The sequence below is a fragment of the Oncorhynchus gorbuscha genome, linkage group LG10, assembly GCF_021184085.1.
Source record: "Oncorhynchus gorbuscha isolate QuinsamMale2020 ecotype Even-year linkage group LG10, OgorEven_v1.0, whole genome shotgun sequence".
Taxonomy (NCBI): Eukaryota; Metazoa; Chordata; class Actinopteri; order Salmoniformes; family Salmonidae; genus Oncorhynchus; species Oncorhynchus gorbuscha.
In genome coordinates this window covers 31,690,867-31,713,862 of record NC_060182.1, presented here as the reverse complement: position 1 = coordinate 31,713,862, position 22,996 = coordinate 31,690,867, and the positions used below count along the sequence as shown (strand labels likewise).

Here is a 22,996-nt window from a genome sequence, read left to right as displayed (position 1 = left end):
TGGGCTAGCTCAAATTGCATTCCTACTGAGGGCCTCCCGGGTGGCGCAGTGGTCTAGGGCACTGCAACACTGCGATACAGACTCTGGGTTTGCGCCCAGGCTCTGTCGCAGCCGGCCGCGACCGGGAGGTCTATGGGGCGACGCACAATTGGCCTAGCGTCGTCCGGGTTAGGGAGGGTTTGGCCGGTAGGGATATCCTTGTCTCATCGCGCACTAGTGACTCCTGTGGCGGGCCGGGCGCAGTGCACACTAACCAGGTCTCCAGGTGCACTGTGTTTCTTCCGGCACATTGGTGCGGCTGGCTTCCGGGTTGGATGCGCGCTGTGTTAAGAAGCAGTGCGGCTTGGTTGGGTTAACAATTGGATACCATGAACTTGGGGAGAAAAGGTGGTCAAATAAAAATTATAAATCAATAAAAAATTGCAATCCTACTTCATCCAGAAATGGGAAATTATGTCATGTTGCTAGGTAGCCAATATGTGACTGCAGTTGACTTTCTTAATGTTGCAAGCTAGCTAGCAAGATGTTGAAGAACTGTAATCATCACCATGCTGTAACTAATGTTACTACTACCATTACCAGCTAGAGACAGCTAGCAACATTTAGCTTGCTGACGTTAGCTAGCTAGCTAAACGGTTAGCATTGTCGCTAGCATAACAGGCTGGCTAGCTTAATTCCTACCTTGATTATTGCTTGATATGGCATTGGCTATTACCTAGCTAACCATATGATTTAGCTAAGTAGCTAACTTTCAATATGACCTGGACGGATAAAATTCCCGCTAGCTCACGTTCAACTCTGAAACAGCTAACCGAGGGTTGACTGTTTTAATAAAAGTTAATTGTGTAGTGCAAAAATGAATGCTGGATCTAGCTATGGTGAAAATGTGTGTCATGTCTGACAACTGCAGTACTGCTTATCCATGTGCTAGCTAACAGCAACAAGCCCTGATGAGCTAGCTAAACATTGTGTCAGCATCCAGCAGTGATCAGCTTGGTGATTGCACAGTAACGGTGTCAACAGCCCACATTCTAATCGAGCTAACACCAGTTGTGAAACTGGGCTGCGCCACCCCCGGTTTACTTCGGCCCAGCTAGAATTTGAGAATTCCATTCGAGCCAGCTTTAATTTGACCCTAATTTGGCACTAATTTTAATTGCCAGTGGAAACGGGGCTCTAGTGACCTGCACTTAGTTGGTGTACCACTTGGCCATGAGCCCTTCATCACTGTAACTGAACTAGAAACGAGAGCAATCTGAAACCAGTGCAATCTGAAACCAGTGCAATCTGAAACCAGTGCAATCTGAAATCAGTGCAATCTTCTCCACACATCTTTTCTTACCGCCATCATCCAATCATCTGAAGAACACACACTCATTCCTCAACAACAAGGATGAGAGACAAAAACATAGGTTTTGCAGATGAAAGATACAGTATCAAGTCAAGTTCTTGAAATAATTTGAAACAAGAGGAGTATGTATCTGCTGCAATACCACCCTCATTCACTAATGAAGAGGAGCCATTATATCGAGCTAATGATGGCGATGTGATCCAGGCGGAGGCAGGCTGAGGTATTCCAGCATGGTGTGAGCACAGCACTGGTTACTATATCCTTACCCCAAACACAGAGTACTTCTGTCAGCTACTGCAGTAGAGTGTCTCCCGATGATCCTTGTTGACTTTTATGTTTTGGGGACATTTCCCAGCTTCTCAATTTGATATTAAAATTATATTTGTGCAGAGCACAAAAGGGTACTTATCAGAGCACATAGCCTTGGAAATCACAACGAGGTGCATAGCTGTTTTCTGCCTTATATTCAGTATAATTGCAGTACAAATACAGAACAGGCGGCTTTTTGTGCAGGGGGCGATTACAGTACATGCTCGCCACTGAGGTGACCTGAGAAGCTAAGAACGCTGATTACACACAGTTTAAATCCAACCAGCTTATGCCCTGCATGCCCCCAAGCATTATCTGTTACTGTCACTGTCTGGCACTGTGAACACAATACAGAGAATACAGATCGCTGTGCTGATATTGTATTATGGGAATTATGTTATTCAAACAAGCCTCAAGCATCCAAACCTTCCTTCCGATGTTCCAAATGTTCCATGAGCTTCATAATATTGCAGCTACATTATAAAACAGCCCAACTGTTTTCCCATTGTTCTGCCTGGCATCTTCATCATTCCTATGACAGCTTTGTGTTGGCATTATGAAAGGGCCTGTCATCTTGTGTTTGTGTTTACTTTTGTTTTCACACTGGCACATTATGTTTGGATCCTGAGAGCAAACATAATACTGTTGAGGCTCGTTTTAGATCTTTAATAAGTGTTGAATGAGCTCAAATGGTTACATGCATGACTTGCCCTATTTAATTAGAGGCAAAACACCACTAAGGACTTCCCAAATGAATGTCATTATGGGGAGAGGCTGAGGACTAATGATGAGCCTCAACTGTCAGAACAGTGAAAAATATGTCTGGTTCGAATGGGACTTTTATAGAACTTACAAACCACAAAGACCACATCCAACTGGGGCAAACGAAGATGGCCAACATACAGGCAGAAGACTATGTTGGTTTGATAAGAAAAAATATTTTGGAATATGATTTTTAATTGGTTTAATGAGGGGATTAAACCCTGGGGTGAAAATAGATTTAAAAAAATTCCCGATGCAGGACCTCCTATGGGTCATGCGCTTGCCTAATCATAGAATTACATATACCATCCCTATTAATTCAATAGGATCCCTGTGGGCCTAGTCGTAAAGATCTGTCATTGAACTTTTACAATGTATTACCTTTTATTGTGACATAAACCCAACCAGTCATGATGTTTTCATCAGTTTGACAAACAATCACTTCAGAAGGCTCCTTTACTAGGCTACCCGTGCACATTCATCCACTCACAACACATTTCCAGCCTCCATACAGTGGTGAATGGAAAGAGACATCTGTTACACAAAACACCAGAAATTGTAAGGACGTTTGGCGATTGTCATTAGGCCAGAATGTATGTGTCTACTGCTGTCCACACGCGTCTTGGTTTCGGCCAATCATCTCTGCCTTAGCAAAATGTCTGTGTTATCATCTGACCACATCGCATTTTATAGCATAGGCTATATCACTCGTTTTCAAGTCCTTTCGTTAATTTATCATGCCTCTGACATGCAGTAATGGTGTAATAACCCCCCCAGATATTTTGGCTTATGTTTTACCGGTACGGCGTACCCCACTATTTATTTTGCAGGGACTCTGTACCGGACCGTTCTGCTTTACTTTCGTCCCTGTGTGAACCTAATTCCTCACATGAATGAGTTGATGCCCATATGTAACAGTATAACTTTAGACCGTCCCCTCACCCATACCCGGGTACGAACCATGGACCCTCTGCACACATCAACAACAGTCACCCTCGAAGCATCGTTACCCATCGCTCCACAAAAGCCGCGGCCCTTGCAGAGCAAGGGGAACCACTACTTCAAGGTCTCAGAGCAAGTGACGTCACCGATTGAAACGCTATTTAGCGCGCACCACCGCTAACTAAGCTAGCCGTTTCACATCCGTTACACGTGCAAGAGCGACATGGTGCATTTTCACAGACACAGAGCATTACTGAAATGTGAGATATTGAATACGCCTCTAGCTACACTATGTAATATCACCTTAGAGCGAAGACATGGAGTAAAAGCCTATAGAAAATGTGGGGAGTGTTTTTATCACATCAACATTTCCATAATGTTGGAAAATGACCAGAACAGATCTTTATCCTTTCATGAAAAATTAAAAACACTTTTACCAGTAAAAGCAACCTAGCCTTTTGATAATCATACATGATTCAGGCAATAGCATCAGCTACAGATTTCTGTCACATTGCAGCCTCGCTTGCATTCTCACTTGCAGAGCGTGCTGCCTGCCAGCCTACAAACGACTGTTGAGAGAGACTACTTCCATAGCCACCACCATGATGCACAGCCATTAACCAATAAGTGTAAGGCACTTACCCTGAAGAGGCGCAGGATGTTGGCCACCATGATTGACACGGAGCTGGCGGAGGCCCCGATGACGCCCACCACCCTCTCAGGCTTGGTGATGATGGGCGGCCCGCCACTCAGGCATTTGATGTCCGTCCCGTCCTTCTCGATGAGCGCCTGGACAAAGGTGAGCGACTGCTCCAGGGCGTGGGTGTCCCGTGAACAGGTGTCCAGGATCCTGGCCCCCAGAGTGATGTTGGGCAGCAGCTCGTGGTCGTTGTTGATGCGGTCCAAGGCGAACAGCATGGCCTCCAGTCTGTGGATCCCCTTCTCCTTCTTCAGCTCCCCACAGGCTTTCCCATTGTTGCCTCTGGCATGTACAGGAAAGAGCCCACCCAGTGAGATATCCCCGTCAATACGGATGGAGTTGAGGTGTGTGTGGCCAGGTGTTTTTGGCTTGGCCCCCAGGACTACCAGGATACAGCAGGTCAGGAGCAGGACCTGACAGGGCCCAGCCGGACCACCTCTGTGGCAGTCAGTCTGCACCCTCTTCATACAGCTTCCCAGAAGAGTCATGATGGAAGGCTAAGTTAAACCCGCAACCAACTAAAATGAGTCCCTTTTTTTAAGAATACCACAAACAAATGTCCTAAAGGTTAGCAGCAATATCCCTCAGAGCACAGAACTCTCTTCAGAAGTCTCTTCTCATGTCTCTCAGCTTTGACACTATCTTAGTAATACTAATTAGCTTTCTCTCTCTCTTTCTCCTCTTCCTTGTGGGGTATTCTCTCTCCCTGCAGTTGGGGTATGGAGATGGTGTGGAGTTACTAAACAGTTTTGACTGAGGTGGGAGTGAGTCCGTGGAGAGCCATCTCAAGGGGCATTAGAGAGAACAAAGGTGAAAGATAAGCTTTCTTTTCTCCACTCCTCCAGAGCCAGTCAGGGGCGTTTAGCTTCTCTCTGGCTCACCCCCCCTGGAGCAGGCAGAAAGTCCTCAGTCAGCCCGAGCAGACCTGCAGGTACTGAAACATGGCCTCCCTCCTCGAGCACAGAAAGACAGCAGACTTCTGAAAGATAAAAGGAAAAAGGGATGAGATTCTGAGAAAAAGGGGGGGAGAAAGGGAGAGCTCTGTTAAAAAAGAATGAGAGATGAAATGGGATTTCATTGGTCTGATCAACAATAGATCTCTCAGTGAGGGGGTTTGCTGCATATTAGTTTCCCACATGGTTCTTATAACAATTCTATCTCAATTGTCGTTAGCTCCCACGCACTGCTTTTCAATTCAATAAAACATGAAAGACATTTTTCACTAACTCTCTGCTGTGATGAAGCAGATAATAAGCAGGGTCATGCTTCTTCAATGCTTTTGCATTTGTTAAACATATCTGGGCATAAACAACATTGGAGGGTCACGGTTTCTATCAAATAATCTAGATAGTCAAACAGAACAATCACCAAGTCTAATACTGCAGTCGTATAAATGTTATTTTTTTCTCCATTTCACACCCTTGCTTCACTTACTATTAGAGCACTGTCATGAATTATTCTCATAAGGCCTGGAGTATAACTGACTCAGAGCCTAAGCGGAACGAGTTCATAGGCTGCTTCGTAGCCACGTCCCACTTTCTTCATGTGGAAAGCAGAATCTCTCCAGGGTGTTTTACCAAAGGCTTATAAAATATCCTGCTTCAAATAGAGAGCACAGGACATTCATAAGGACATTCAAAGTATGAATATCACTTAACTGATGAAGACATTTGCTTGGACCCCACATTACCCTCGCTCAATTCTCCTCTCCAAACCCATCACCTCAGCTGTATGGCTTCCGTCTCTATTTGAACATATTGGTGTGTGTGTGTGTGTTTGTGTCTTGTCTGTCTGTCTGTGTGTCTGTCTGTGTGTCTGTCTGTGTCGGTATCTGTGTGTGTGTATGTCTGTGTGTCTGTGTCTATGTCTTTGTCTATGTTTGCCTGTGTCTGTGTGCCTTCTCTGTCTGTCTGTGTAGGTGTCTATGTGTGTGTCTGTGTCTGTTTGAATGTGTGTCTGTGTGTCTGTGTCTGTCTATGTTTGTCTGTGTCTGTGTGTGTGTTTCGTCCCCCCACAGCAGGCTCTCCTCTTCCACTGTGCCAGACTAATAAATTGGTGGATGTATGCCCAGTGGGAAAGACCTGCAGCTGAGTCTGTGTTTCTTCTCTCCCCCTCTGTCTGTGTTTGTGTATCTCTTTCTCTTTACCTCTCTTTCTCTCTACCCCCTCTCTCGTCCTTTCTTTCATTGGCTGTCCCATGCATAGACAATCAGTCCAACAGCAACTATATTGGCAACAACCTCATACAGCTGTCAGCCATGCCTGGCTTGTCCTGTGATGGAGGCTAGGAAGGGCACCTGGCAGGAAACAGGTCAACATAAAAGGAGATACATGCTGCTCCTTAACCCCAACAATGTGTTGTAGGGTCCCGTTGTTGTGGCTTTGATGTCCCTGATTAGATTAGGAAGTAGGAGGAAGACAGAGGTCAAAAAAGGGAATAGATGCTTTTCTGCAGAACCCTTTCAACCTACAACAGGAATTACAATACAATATACTGTATCAGGCTGCCTTAGTATGCTGTCATGCCTTGTGAGTTATAGACAGCAAATCAAATGATAAAAATGCCCCGCTCCAGTAACTGTACAGTAAAAAGATACAGAGAGAGGCCTAGCTGCTTTGTGCTGGCTTCTCCTGTCCTGCTGGAATCCAAAGGGAGATTTTATAGATCAGTCTCCTATAACACAGCATCCATAATGGATGAAGGCTTCCCAGGCTTCCCAGGCTCAGCTGAAGCACAACATCTAGTTCTGGAGAGAGGGGTGAGAGGGGGAAGAAAGTGAAGCAGATGCAGCTCAGGGTCCATGGAGGATTAGGGCTGGCTTGGCAGAGCACAAGGGAGACACTCACTGACTCCCTCCCTCCTCAAATGAGGCTGGGAAGAAACCAATGTCTTCAATAAATAAGGAAAATGGTTTACAATGCTGTGATGGAGATGGCCTAGCTTGAAGAGGACCTGTTAAAAAATAGTGAAGCCTTTTGTCCGACTGTGAATAGTTAGCATGTTGCTAGCTAATCTATCTCAGGAAGATGTTTAAGCTACTCCATACCTACTCCATTCATAGATGCTAACTAACTTTAGCGCGTATTGATGAAGGTACACTATATATACAAAGTATGTGAACACCCCTTCAAATTAGTAGATTTGGATATTTCAGCCACACCAGTTGCTGACAGGTGTATAAAATCGAGGACACATGTAATCTCCACAGACAAACAATGGCAGTAGAATGGCCTTACTGAAGAGCTCAGTGACTTTCAACGTGACACCGTCATATGATGCCACTTTTCCAACAAGTCAGTTTGTCAAATTTATGCCTGCTAGATTGGCCCCGGTCAACTGTATGTGTTGTTATTGTGAAGTGGAAACGTCTAGAAACAACAACGGCTTAGCCACAAAGTGGCAGGTATCCACATACTTTTGGTCATGTAGTGTATCTTCTTCCCAGGGGGACTTTTGTTTAGAGGCCCGATGCTTGCTGTAAACATGAACACGCATCACTTGCGGCACGGTTTTGGAAACTTAAAGAACATATCTTTCATATCAGCATTGAACCATTTTCAAAAAAGAATCGGTTCAATTACTACACACCTTTATAAGGTTAGGCTTCCCACACGGCCATATTTCCTCGTTACAGCATTTGTTTATGGAAAACAGATGAAAGACAGAGTCGACTAGCTGTGCTAATTAGCTATTTGTGTCTCAGAACACCTGCATGTAAACGGAAGACGGGCGCTACAAACTTGTCACTGAAAAATACTTTTGGATGCAAAGACAATGGTTAACACAGTCTACAGTATGTGCATATTTTGCATTTATGAAATTATTTTGATTTGATATGAAAGTAGGGGGCTTTTTGTTTCTAGAACCTTACCACAATTGAGAATCGATTCCCGCTTAGATGGAGTGTATGACTGTTTTGGCTGCCAGAGCCAATTAGCCTCTGAACAGAACATGTAAGGTCCTTGGACTATAATTTAGTCCTATAACTATATTTAGGCTCCTTTAGTCCAATATTGGGCCAGGTAGACCACGTCAGTGCCAAGAGAGTTGGCAGGAATGCCGGCTTAGACCTAGTCCTTTTTATTACTCGACCCTTTCAGGGATTTGTTTGTCTTTTTTTAAAACATTTTTCAGTAACCTCAATAAATAAAGCTACACCTGATTTTATTCCTTTAACTTTGCCTCCTTTTGCATCATACCCTCATGGCTGTAAGACCTGTGACTGCTTTCACAAATCTGTACCCAGAAGGTAATGATCTTCCTGAGTGTCCTGTACTCTATGTGTTACCTCAGCTGCAAACAGAATTACAACATTATGTGGGTGGCCTGAAAATAATCTCTCTACCCAGGATAATCAGCTCTTTTGATAATTCTCTATGAGATCATAATCTAAGCATAATAATACAACCTGGACTCAGCGGTAGAAGTAACATAGTAAATGTAAATCCTGGACACTCCAATTAATATGAAATGCTACGTTTTGTATGGCATGTATTAATTTGTGGATGTCCATCATCCATTTCGTACAATATGTTACGAATTTGCAAAACCTATGATACTAGAATTCCAATTTGTTGTGGCTAACGTTAGCTAGGTGGCTAACACTAATATTAATTTGGTGCCTAAAGTTAGCTAGGCTAGTGGTTAGGGGTTAAGGTTAGGGTTAGGAGTTAGGTTAAAGTGTTACGGTTAGGGAAGAGTTAGCTAACATGCTAAGTAGTTTCAAAGTAGATAAAAAGTTGTAAGTAGTTGCTAATTAGCTAAAATGCTAAAGTTGTCCATGATGAGATTCAAACCTGCAACCTTGGGGTCACGTTAAACTTATACCTACCACCCCGACCAACCACCCTACTTTAGTTTTTGTCTTTAGTAACCTTCTGTCTTGTGTAACCATACCAAATGTAACATATCATACTGATTTGAGTGTGCTGGATTTACGTTTACTATGTTACGTCAAGTATATGAGAACAGGCTGGATAATTTGAAAAGCTGCTGGCCAGTTATCTGCATGAGTCTCATTTCCAAATCTCCTTCCCCCCAGGTTGTTAAGATTACAAAGCTAATACAGCAACAAGGAAGGTAATTACAGCATAGTGACCAAACGGAGCAGACAAATAAATTGCTTCAGCGCTGGACAATTCTCCAGTGAAATGACAAGAAACCAGATCAGAATAACAAGCCCTGGCACTTTGGCGCAAGGCGGGAAAAAGTACCATATATCGTATCTCCCATTCCCAGGAAATAAATCAGTTTGAATATTACTCATGTTGCCTGAGTTTGTTCTCCCCCTCTCCCCCTCTGTCCTTCTTCCTCTCTTCCCCTCTCCGTCCCCTCAGTCCAGCCCCAGCCCCCCTCTATCTCTCTCTGTCTCTCACTCTCTCTCACCATGCCCTCTTAGCCAATGTGGACACGGAAGTTATGTGCCTGGGCCATGACTTTTGCTGTCAGAGTCGGAGACTGCACGCACGGTGGCATCTACACCAGATGTTCTAGACACAGGATCCAGATGGGAAGAGCAGATCAAGATCATCTGTCTGTCTGTTGAAGAGGAGTAAGAGGTATAGAGGGCAATTGCTGACTACATAGCAACTCGGCAAGTATCAAAAAACATCTCCCCATTACAACTTCAGTTTCTCAACATCCACTTTCATCAGGGGTCACTGACAAACATTTTACTTCACTTGACATCCCTACAGTGTATGAGCAACAAGAAAATAGTCTGAGAGTGTGCATTTGTGTGTGTAGGTGTGTTTAGGAATGTGTATAATCCAGGATGCACAGGAAGACCAGTTGGTGGTCATTGAAGCTTCAAGTTGCTCGGCGTGCACATCACTGACAATCTGAAAGTATTCATCCACGCAGACAGTGTACTGAAGAATGCACAACAGCGCCTCTTCCACCTCAGGAGGCTGAAGAAATTAGTTTGGCCCCTTATAAACCTACAGCACCATTGAGAGCACCTTGTCCGGCTGTGTCACAGCCTGGTACAGCAACTGCACCGGGCTCTTCAAAGGATCGCCTGGTATGGCAACGCATCACTGGGAGCACACTGCCTGCCCTCCAGGACCTCTACAGCACCCGGTGTCACAGGAAGGCCAAGAAGATCGTCAAGGACTTCAGCCACCCGGGCCACGGCCTGTTCACCCCACTACCATCTAGAAGGCAGAGACAGTATAGGTGGATCAAAGCTGGGACAGCGAGACTGAAAAAAAGCTTATATTCCCAGGCCATCAGACTGTTATTAAATAGTCAGCACTAGCCGGCCTCCAACCAGTACTCTGCCCTGAACTTTAGTCACTGTTACTAGTTGGCTTCCACCCGGTACTCAACTCTGCACCTTAGAGACTACTGCCATATGTACATTGATCACTGGTTACTTCAATAATGTTTAAATACCGTTTTACCCTCTTCATATTATGTATATACTGTATTCTAGTCAAGGCTCATCCTATAACTACTTCTGTACACCTTTTCTGTTCATATACTGTCCATGAGGTCTATACACACCATCATATACATACATACAGTATATATTTATATTCTAGACATTGCTTGTTCTAATGTTTCTATATTTCTTAATTCCTTTCTTTCAATTTTTGGGATATGCGTGTATTGTATTGTAAGGTATTACACTGCACTGTTGGAGCTAGGAACATAAGCATTTCGTACAGCCGCGATAACATCCACCTACACCCATCATCCACCTACACCCTCCATGTTATGAACTACTTGGTATCATCTGTATGTTCCATTATGGGCCATCATAATACCTGGCTGGTGTATATTGAATGCATCAGCTGCAAACAAATGGCCCCTGGACCAATATGTCTGTCTGGATGGAATAGGTAGCCAGAGTGGGGGGCTCAACTCGATTTCAGAACAGAGAGCTGAAGCCTGGTAATGCCGTGCACTGTGCTAATATGGCCCTCAGAGTGCGGCTGGGCAGCCATGCGTCTGACAGTGATATCCTAATCCGACAGGAGACTGCTGTTTGGCCGTTATGCTTCATCAGCACTCATACTTAGGCCCCAAATGGGCAATAGGATCACAGTGGGGAGCAGAAATTAATTATTGTGTTTCAGAAGACGCTTTTCTGTCTCACTCATAGAACATATGACTGGTGCATGATTTTCCTCGGTGTCAATATACAAGAGCCAAATGTATCCTTGCCTTGAAGACACAAGTGTCTGCCTTCTTATATCAGGAAGGGCTCATACCAATCACTTGTTGACATTTAAACAAATATACACGCACATACATCCACAGGTACACATATAACAACCTGTGTCTCTATCCAAGCTCAAAGAGGTCTTACAGGTTCCATATCCATCAGACAGACACTGGAGGTATCCACATCCAGGGAAGTCTGTCAGCTACTTTAAAGGTAATAAAACTGAGTCAGTGAGAACAACCACCACTGGGATCAACCACCACCATGACTGACTGTCACTTGAGTGGGAAAGAGAGAAAGTATTTCTTCACTGTCTGAGATTGGTAGCAGTGTTAGTAGTTGATGTTATTCTTCAAGAACACAGACCCAAAGCAAATCAGGGGGAGAAAAATATATTTCTTCAAAGAGAACAAATCATAGTTGTTATGCTGGAAAGTAGATGGTAGATGGTCATTCTTCCCTGTCCTCAATGGTTTCTCTTCTGAACAAAGAGATAGGGTGTATTTTATAACCCAACCCTAGCCTGTGGTTGACCAATTATAATTCCTGGAAGTAAAATTGGACAAATGGCCAAATAACAATTATCCCATTTCAGGCTCAATGTATAGACATTTCAGGCAAATAAGAACTTGCCACGTGTAGCTATGAGTCCCGGACTGAAATTCATCCCGTGTCCCTGACTCGTTAATATTCAGTTCCCCGTTACAGAAAAACAACTATTTCAATTGATCATGAATTCCCTCTTGACCTTTAGTCCGCTGCGTTGTGTATTTATCTTCAAATATTATTACAGCAGTGACAGATCCTAAATACTGACAGACTCAGTATTTTAAAAAGATTTTCAAATCAGCATGTGGTCACTTGTTTAAGACAGGTGCAAGGAAACACTGTATATTTAAAGGATGATTTTTTAAACTGCAGCATTAATAGATTTACAGTTAAAGTCGGAAGTTTACGTACACTTAGGTTGGAGTCATTAAAACTCGTTTTCCAACCATTCTACAAATTTCTTGCTAACAAACTATAGTTTTGGCAAGTTGGGTTAGGACACCTACTTTGTGCATGACACAAGTAATTTTGCCAACAATTGTTTACAGACCGAGTATTTCACTTATTTCACGAACACACTGTATCACATTTCCAGTGGGTAATAAGTTTACATACACTAAGTTGACTGTGCCTTTACAGCTTGGAAAATTCCAGAAAATTATGTCATGGCTCCTGGAGGCTAATTGACATCATTTGATGCCGTACTTTGGTGTGAAAGGTGCAAATCAATCCCAGAACAACAGCAAAGGACCTTGTGAAGATGCTGGAGGAAACTGGTACAAAAGTATCTATATCCACAGTAAAAATAGTCCTATATCAACAAAACCTGAAAGGCTGCCCAGCAAGGAAGAAGCCACTGCTCCAAAACTGCCATAAAAAAGACAGACTACGGTTTGCAACTGCACATGGGGACAAAGATCGTACTTTTTGGAGAAATGTATCTGGTCTGAAGAAGAAAAAAAATAGAACTGTTTGGTCATAATGACCATCGTTATGTTTGGAGGAAAAAGGGGGAAGCCGAAGAACACCATCCCAACCGTGAAACACGGGGGTGGCAGCATCATGTTGTGGGTGTGCTTTTCTGCAGGAGGGACTGGTGCACTTCACAAAATAGATGGCATCATGAGGATTGAAAATGATGTGGATATATTGAAGAAACATCTCAAGAAATCAGTCAGGAAGTAAAATCTTGGTTGCAAATGGTCTTCCAAATGGACAATGACCCCAAGCAGACTTCCAAAGTTGTGTCAAAATAGCTTAAGGACAAGAAAGTCCCATAGAAAATTTGTGGGCAGAACTGAAAAAGCGTGTGCGAGAGAGGACTACCAACCTGATTCAATTACACCAGCTCTGTCAGGAGGAATGGGCCAACATTCACCCAATTTATTGTGGGAAGCTTGTGGAAGTCTACCCGAAACGTTTGACCCAAGTTAAACAATTTAAAGTCAATGCTACCAAATACTAATTGAGTGTATGTAAACTTCTAAGCCACTGGGAATGTGATGATAGAAATAAAAGCTGAAATAAATAATTCTCTCTACTATTATTCTGACATTTCACAATCTTAAAATAAAGTGGTGATCCTTACTGACCTAAGACAGGGAATTTTTACTAGGATTTAATGTCAGAAATTGTGAAAAACTGAATTTAAAAGTATTTGGCTCAGGTGTATGTAAACTTCCGTCTTCAACTGTACATATTGAGGAAAGCAATCTTCATTTATAATTGTTACCCTTTTTCAACATGTCTGGGAGAAATTGCATACCAAAATGAAGATGAAAATAAATATATTTTAAAATCTTTTTTAGGATCAATAGTTCATTTCTTGACTGTTTATATTTTCTTTGAGTGTGCGTGTGCGTGTGCGTGTGTGTGTGTGTGTGTGTGTGTGTGTGTGTGTGTGTGTGTGCGTGCGTGCGTGCGTGCATGCGTAGCTTTGTCTTACTATACTTGTGAGAACATTTTGGGGACAACAATTGATTCCCATTCAAAATCCTACTTTCCCTAAACTCTAACCCTAACCTTAATCCTAACCCTAACCCTTAACCTAAACCAAACCCTTAACCCTGATTCTAATCCTAACCATAAACCTAACCCCTAAACCGAAAATAGCCTTTTTGCAAGTGAGGACTGGCAAAGTGTCCTTACTTCCCTGAATTTTAGTTGGTTTACTATTCTTGTGAGGACTTCTGGTTCTAACAAGTATAGTAAAATGTGTACACAAACACACACATGCGTGTGTGTGTGTGTGTGTGTGTGTGTGTGTGTGTGTGTGTGTGTGTGTGTGTGTGTGTGTGTGTGTGTGTGTGTGTGTGTGTGTGTGTGTGTGTGTGTGTGTGTGTGTGTGTGTGTGTGTGTGTGTGTGTGTGTGTGTGTGTGTGTGTGTGTGTGTGTGTGTGTGTGTGTGTGTGTGTGTGTGTGTGTGTGTGTGAGAGAGCGTGAAAGATAAAGAGATAAAGGAATATAAAGAAGGTGAGAGATGGGTACTTCAATGAAACTGTAGTTTCCAATAAAAGTCAAGCCCTGCATATTGCTAGCTTTATATCTCACCCTTTCCCGGGACTCTGAATAAAGTAAGATTGTAGCAGTTGTAGCCAGATTCTTGTTACCTAACAGTTAATCTATTATGAATGGATCAGTAAGGTGCTAGAGGGACAATGTGGGAGACAACACAGGAACTTCTTTCAGGAATATGACTGGCAAGAAAATAAATTACACACAGAACTACAATGCATGTATTATAATCTTGACAAGTATCACGTTCAGTTATTGTGAAATGTTCTGTGCACAATGAGCCAGAACCGAGGTAGAGAGAAAAACAAGGGAAGAGGGGCGGTGAGAGAGAAGACAGAGTAGAGAGGGGAAAAGAGAGAGAGAGAGAGAGCGAAGACAGAGTAGAGAGGGGAAAAGAAAAAGAGAGAGCGAGAGCGCGAGAGAGAGAGAGAAGAGCGAAAGAGCGAGAGAGATCAACAGGTTCATTACATGTATTCTAACTCCATGTTATGCTACCTGCATTCATCCCAGCTCTATAACAGACTTCAGACATTCCCCATATTCAAACACTCCCTCTATTCGCCATCAGCTTACTCACACAAGGACGAAGGGTATTGGAAAAAAAATGTATTCACTAATTAACAGTTGTGTCATTATTTTTGTTATTGTTAATAACAGTTAACCAAATTGTTGACAAAATTGTCTTTCTTTCTAGTCGGCGCTGTCCTTGGTGCTAGTGTTGCTAATGTTGTTGGTGTTAGTGTCAGATGATAACATATGTTGAAATTAAATTGGAGAAATATTGAGAAAATAAATGTGAGCAAAGAAACACAACCTTCAAAGGACTGTCTGTGTACAGTCCATACCCGGCTAGCACATAACGTTCTGAGAACCATATGTTTCTTATAGCTTGGTGAGAGTGTGGCTGTCCTATGGTTATTTTGCATACAACCTTCCCACAACATTCTGGGAATGTTGCAAGATACCGAACTAGCAGATTACGTTCTGAGAACCATATGTTTCTTAGGTGGGAATTTCAGTACTTCAGCATAATGTTTCCAACATGGTCACACCTGATCTTAATGAGTGCTCGTTTCCTTTGAAATGGGGTCTGGTTGAATAGAATAAAATCAACAGCTTTGTATGAGTAAAATAAAAAAAAATGGCATGCTAATTCGGTCCTGGTGGTGCAGTGGACTAATTCCATGGATAGAGAACAGAATATCATAGGTTTGAATCTTACTGATGCAATGCCACAATAAAATGTAAATGTGTTTGCATGATTAATGGCTATGCAAATTCATTTCCATGTGTCCTATATGTGCTTGGAATTATCTTAAGGTTAGCAGTGCTTTTAAAAGTCTTATTGGTGATTAATGGCTAAGCAAATTAATTTCCATGTGTCCTATATGTGCTTGGAATTATCTTAAGGTTAGCAGTGCTTTTAAAAGTCTTATTGATGATTAATGGCTAAGCAAATTCATTTCCACGTGTCCTATATGTGCTTGGAATTATCTTAAGGTTAGCAGTGCTTTTAAAAGTCTTATTGATGATTAATGGCTAAGCAAATTAATTTCCACGTGTCCTATATGTGCTTGGAATTATCTTAAACTTTTAAAAGCAGTGCTTTTAAAGGTCTTATTGAAACATGTTCTCTTCAAATAACATCATTTCCATTCTTACAACGTTAATTAAACTTCCCAGGAAAACTCAGGGAACCATAGTAAAATGTTCTCAGAACCTCCCTGCTACCTAAAAAGTAATGTTCCCAGAACATGCTAAATGTTCACTTCCGTTCTCAGAACAAAAAAAACTAGGGGCAGGTTTTACCAGTCAAGAAAACGTATGGCTATGGTTCCAGAACCAATGGGAAACCAAAAACTTATGCTCCAACAACTTCCGAGGAACCAAAATGTGCCAGTTGAGAAAGCCCTGGTGTAGCGTGATGCTATACAAACTTGCTGGAAACCCAACATCGTCTCTGTGCAGTAGGCTACATGTATTACTCTGAGACGTGATCGGTTTTCACTATGCATGAAATGTGTCAATTATTTACAGCCTGGCCTTTTAAGTTGCTCTGTAACGTATGTACAAGTCACACTGGTGGGATTTGAGCTAGTCTTTGAGGAGGAAGAGTCTATCTTTGTTCTGGATTTCTTCAAATGTTTACTGTAAAAGTACACAATGTCTCTCTGAGAGACTGTGGAAACGTGAGAGAGGGAGGTGAGGTAGGGAGATGGGGGGGAAGCCAGTGAAGCAACGAGCAACGCTAATAGCAGAGATTCCATGTGTGTCCCACTTTGCATGGGCTAATTTTACATGTGCCACAGTTCACAATAAGCTCTTTGAGCCTGGCTGGTCTGTGGTTTACCATAAGCAATTGAATAGAATGCGCCCTAAATATGCCATGTGAATGAGATACAGTGAACCACTGCCACATCCTCATCCAGCTGCAAGTCTCTAGCCTCATATTATACGGTAGGGATTGCTCTACAGACCCACTCAAATAACACTAAACCAAGAAATACATTTGCTTTGATGATAATGCAATACATCATTTCAAATGCACCCCAATATTATACTGAGGATTTTCTCATGGTCTTATAAATCAGAAGGGCAGGGTTTACCAAAATGGCTGACATGGTGTAAATATTGGCGGAGGTGTAGGCGACAGACATACACTTGGAATTGTTGCAGACAGTCCAGACTCCAGACAGAGTATCAGTGATCACATCATGTGAGTTAGATGTTCAACATAAAACGACAAGGATTCCTTTTCTCTCCTTCTGACAGATAAATGTTGCCAGCGTGTGCTTTTCAGCAGGTGCCAAGCGAATAAGGAGGAGTATTATTCTATTTGATACTCAGGACAGACGATGCTGCTGACACACACACACACACACACACACACACACACACACACACACACACACACACACACACACACACACACACACACACACACACACACACACACACACACACACACACACACACACACACACACACACACACACACACACACACACACACACACACACACACACACACACACACACACACTCTCCTGCAGATCAATACACATGTTTCACTAGGGCTGGCACAGTTACTGTACAACTGTGTAACCGACTGTTATGGATGAAGACCGTCATCATAACCGTTAAAGAATCATTTTAGGGCGTGGAACGAACAGCTGACTGAAGACGGGACGGCCGAGCAGTTGTGCGGTTGAGTCCGTTTCTGCTGTAACTTGGACTCTACACAGGATTGAAACTTTGTTGCTCAGAAGAAATGCCTAGGCAACCGATTATTATTATTTATAAAAATAAATTAAATTGTTATTCGAACGGTTATTACGGTGACCATGGTCATTTGGCTAACCAATAACTGTCATCCAAACTTCCATGACTGTCAAAGCTCAAGACATCACAAGGCTCGTAGGGGAAGGGAGTTCAAGGTTGGTTCATAATATCAAAATGAGATGGAAGTGGTGTGTGTGCATGTGTGTGTGCATGTGTGTGTGCGTGCATGTGTGCTTGCATGTGTGCGTGCATATGTGAGATCTGAAATGCACGTGCTAGGCGGTGAATAGCTTTAGTCTCCATGGTAGATGTAGTTATCCATGGTCATTTATTGTTTGCCACTTGCTCTCATGACTCACCTCTGGTGTGTATAAGAGGAATCGTGATGTGGATAGTCTGGGAATGACTACAGCTAAAGGTGTATTGCAACTAAAAGCATCATGAATGGACGTGTTGACTTTGCATCGAAAACTAATAAGCTCCCTGCCAAGATAGAATAGGATACACACCAACGCATGTGAACACCTTCTATTGTACACCTAAAGGAAACACAAACTTCCAGGGAAGATATGATGCAAACATCAGCTCCCACATCAAACACCAAGCTTGATCATAACAATCAAAGGTTTGTCATGTCTTCTACCCAGAAAACAAATGGAAAAACACTGTGGCATCTACTAAGCATCACATCCACCCTACTGAACAGACAGCAATCTTTTCTCATGCAGTGGCTCAGTAATGGTTGGCACATCACAAAGCAGCAGGCAGCAGTGCAGCCAGGGCAGGTGTTGGCAGTGTGCCAGAGCCCTGAGTAGGCAATGGCTATGCCTCTGTTCTAGGGACACAGGAGTAGAAGATTGGGGGGGACCACAAACTGTATTTGTGAGGAGGATTCCAAATGCTTGGGAATCACACAATGGCTATGTCACTGTTCTAGTGAAACCACCCAGCCGGTAAGAAGACAGGAGTGAAGGAGTGGGGGATGTAGAGAAAGGGAGATATGATAAACTGTATTCGTGAGGAGGATTCCAAATGCTTGGGAATGTCACGGTAACGTTGTTCCAAATATAGCCTGGGTTTATTTATGGTCCTGAAAACAGAAGGCATTAATATTGCATCCCTTCTGCTTTTTGCCACCTGTCAAAGAGCGTTTTTATGTTTAGGCACACATGGATGGAGAAGGTAGGGATCTTTAGTATGACAGCTCTTCCATTTGCCTCTGATGCTTTCCTTTGCCTGCCAGGGATGAGGGATCTTCTTGAAGGGTCACATTTTCCTCATCAATCTACACACAATACACCCATAATGACAAAGCAAAAACAGGTTACATTTGTTTTGAAAATGTATTAAAAATAATAAACAGAAATACCTTATTTACATAGGTATTAAGACCATTTGCTATGAAACTTGAAATTGAGCTCAGGTGCATCCTGTTTCCATTGATCCTCCTTGAGATGTTTCTACAAATTGATTGCAATTCATCGGTGGTAAATTCCATTGATTGGACGTGATTTGGAAAGGCACACCTGTCTATATATGTCCCAGACACTGCATGTCAGAGCAAAAACCAACACAGGATTGTGTCGAGGCACAGATCTCGGGAATAGTACGAAAACAGTGTCCTCCATCATTCTTAAATGGAAGAAGTTTGGAACCACCAAGGCTCTTCCACACAGCCAAACTGAGCAATCAGAGGATTAGGGCCTTGGTCAGGGAGGTGACCAGAACCTGATGGCCACTCTGACACTGCTCCAGAGTTCCTCTGAGGAGATGGGAGAACCTTCCAGAAGGATAACCATCTCTGCAGCATCCCACCAATCACGCCTTTATGGTAGAGAGGCAAGAAGGAAGCCACTCCTCAGTAAAAAGCACAAGACAGCTAGGGCTGTTACGGTGACCGTATTACCGCCACACCAGCGGTCATGAGTCATGATGGCAGTCAAAAATACATGTGACCGTTTAGTCATGTTAATTACGCTTCTCCAAGCTCTGATGCTACTGATGGTCATTAGTAGCTTACCAAACTCGTTAACTGCCAGGTACTCAGCACTACTCCCTATGATCACTCTGACATCAATCAGAGTGATCGAATGCTTCATGAGAGCCCGTGAGCCAATGTTGCACAACATTTCTATAGGCTATGCAATTGTGTGAGAGTTTGCCAAAAGGCACCTAAAGGATTCTCAGATCATGAGAAACAAGATTCTCTGCTCTGATGAAACCAAGATTGAGATCTTTGGCCTGAGTGCCAATCGTCACATCTGGAAGAAACCTAGCACCATCCCTACGGTGAAGCACAGTGGTGGCAGCATCATGCTGTTGGGATGTTTTTCAGCGGCAGGGACTTGGAGACTAGTCAGGATTGAAGGAAAGATGAACGGAGCAAAGTACAGAGAGTTCCTTGATGAAAACCTGCTCTAGAGCTCTCAGGATCTCAGACTGGGGCGAAGGTTCACCTTCCAACAGGACAACGACCCTAAGTACACAGCCAAGATAACACAGGAGTTGCTTGGGACAAGTCTGTGAATGTCCTTGAGTGGCCCAGCCAGGGTCCTGACTTGAACCCGATCAAACATCTCTGGAGAGACCTGAAAATAGTTTAGCAGTGATGTTCCCCATCCAACCTGACAGAGCTTGAGAGGATCTGCAGAGAAGAATGGGAGAAACTCCCCAAATACAGGTGTGCCAAGCTTGTAGCATCATACATAAGAAGACTGAGGCTATAATCACTGCCAAAGATGCTTCAACTAAGTACTGAGTAAAGGGTCTGAATTCTTATATAAATGTCTTATCTAAATGTCTAAATTCTAAAAACCTTTTTTTGCTTAGTATTATGGGGTATTGTGTGTAGATTTATGAGAGAGAAGAAAAAATTGAATTAATTTTAGAATAATGCTGTAACGTAACAAAATGTGGAACAAGTCAAAGGATCTGAGTACTTTCCTAATGCACTGTAAATGGCCACATTCTTAGGTTTTATTTGTATAAGAGCACATTTTCCTCCCAATTCAGATGACACGGGCGGAGAGCTTTTGAGGATCTAGTATTAATCACTGTACTTAGCTCCCCCTGGTTCCTTCTGACATCACCACAACAGGGTGGTTCAGCTTCACCACGTGCCACAGCATGAATCCCATATTCCCATTTCACACAGAAAGATCCCTTCTATAAAACCTTTAGTCTGGGGATTAAGTCCATGTCATCAAGACCAAAGGCTCTCCAACTTCACTTTGAAGCTGGGAGTAGATCCCTATAAGAAGAGATTAATGGGAAAACAGAGGAGAGGCTCCAGGGTTGGCAGATAGTGTCAGCTAGCCAGGGCTCGAGCTCTGGGACTAATACAACATTTTGAATGCTTTAGTAATGATTGCAGCAAAAAAGGAACATGACACCACCAAAAACCAGGCAGGGACTCACTGTGATGTTGACAGAGACTCCTGATACCAGCTCAGGAGTTCAGGGGAGCGTACGTGCATCAACCAGCCAACGCATAATGTGCCATAGGGTTGCCACACCACACACAGCACTGCATCAGGATCTGTGAAAACATTTTTCTTGTGCCATAGCTGTAAGTGAATGCCATGCAACTGACTGGAATAACGATGAGTGGATACGCACTAATTGGAAGAAGGTACATCTCCTCTACGTGTGTATTCCTCTGGTAATACCAATCATCATGTCTTCGTTTGGGGTGCTGATGTGCATCCAAGCCTTTGTTGATACGCATGGTTTGTGCTGTGAGTTCCGTGTTTTCATTGGATTAATTATCTCAGTATCACACAGCAATTGATATGTTGGGAGGAAGGGAAGCTTGTTATGGGTAGGCTGCAATTGCAATCTTCACAATACATCTTTACTGTAAATACAGCCTAATGTATTTCAATGTTTTCCAATGATGCATCCCACATCCACAACCACCACAAAGCCCACTATACAATCCGATACCTCAAAAAGATAACATCAAGTTGGCGGAGTGTCATATCACTCTCTCAGCGTAGTCCCCTCATATTCCTTGTCTGGTTCATCATTCTCTGACACTGGTCTCTAGGCGAGCCTTAAGACCCTGTCCTTCTCTGCTCCAGCCCAGCCTGGCACGAAGAGGAGATGGGCTGTGAAAAGAACCATCTGACCTGTCTTTGAGGCCTGCGGACAGGTTTATAGAGGATTCTGTGACTTGTCAGAAGCTGTTATTCACCCAGAGCCCTGAATCACAGGGACTAATTGTTGGCTGGGAGAGTTTTACAGTGTTAGGCTAATAAGAAGTGCTGACAGCCTGTCCAACTGTCCATCAATCCGTTTGCATTGTCTGCTAAGACTAATGGATGAAGCAGTGCCTCTCATTCAGGAGTGCTCTTATAGGGAAATAATAATCATCTGAATTTATATCATTGGTATAAATCATCATAGTCGTCATCATCATTACTGAAGTGCCTGTAACCAACGTTACAAAGGAAGCTCTGTGTTCCCAACGACAGAAGTGCCTGTAACCAACGTTACAAAGGAAGCTCTGTGTTCCCAACGACAGAAGTGCCTGTAACCAACGTTACAAAGGAAGCTCTGTGTTCCCAACGACAGAAGTGCCTGTAACCAATGTTACAAAGGAAGCTCTGTGTTCCCAACGACAGAAGTGCCTGTAACCAACGTTACAAAGGAAGCTCTGTGTTCCCAACGACAGAAGTGCCTGTAACCAACGTTACAAAGGAAGCTCTGTGTTCCCAACGACAGAAGTGCCTGTAACCAACGTTACAAAGGAAGCTCTGTGTTCCCAACGACAGAAGTGCCTGTAACCAACGTTACAAAGGAAGCCTCTGTGTTCCCAACGACAGAAGTGCCTGTAACCAACGTTACAAAGGAAGCTCTGTGTTCCCAACGACAGAAGTGCCTGTAACCAACGTTACAAAGGAAGCTCTGTGTTCCCAACGACAGAAGTGCCTGTAACCAACGTTACAAAGGAAGCTCTGTGTTCCCAACGACAGAAGTGCCTGTAACCAACGTTACAAAGGAAGCTCTGTGTTCCCAACGACAGAAGTGCCTGTAACCAACGTTACAAAGGAAGCTCTGTGTTCCCAACGACAGAAGTGCCTGTAACCAACGTTACAAAGGAAGCTCTGTGTTCCCAACGACAGAAGTGCCTGTGTGAGACCCCACAATGTTTACTTTTTCTCTTTACGCTTTTCTGACGCTCTGACAAATATCTCCATCATCTTAGAGCAAAGAAAGAATAAACATAACGTTTACAGTTGGTTCAGGACCAGAACCTTTACCCCTCCTGCGCAAGCATTTGTCCCTGAAATACTCTATCCTCTGGTGAGAGTGAGAGACAGGTTATAGTGCAGTCTCTCGCTCTCTTCCCTCCATCCCTTCCTCCCTTCCTTTCCCAATCCATCCCTCCCTAGAAGGCTACTATGAGCTTTTCT

General features: G+C 43.2%; 1 protein-coding gene across 1 annotated transcript in view; it reads right to left on the bottom strand.

Annotated features, from left to right (window-relative positions):
• Nucleotides 1-22,996, bottom strand: part of LOC124045880 (metabotropic glutamate receptor 4-like) — a 307,218-nt gene that overhangs the window by 235,056 nt on the left and 49,166 nt on the right. Inside the window, exon 2 of the mRNA XM_046365644.1 lies at nucleotides 4,007-5,043. Coding sequence (XP_046221600.1) covers nucleotides 4,007-4,552 — 546 coding nt within the window. The 5' untranslated portion in view covers nucleotides 4,553-5,043. The remainder of the gene's footprint in view (nucleotides 1-4,006; nucleotides 5,044-22,996) is intronic.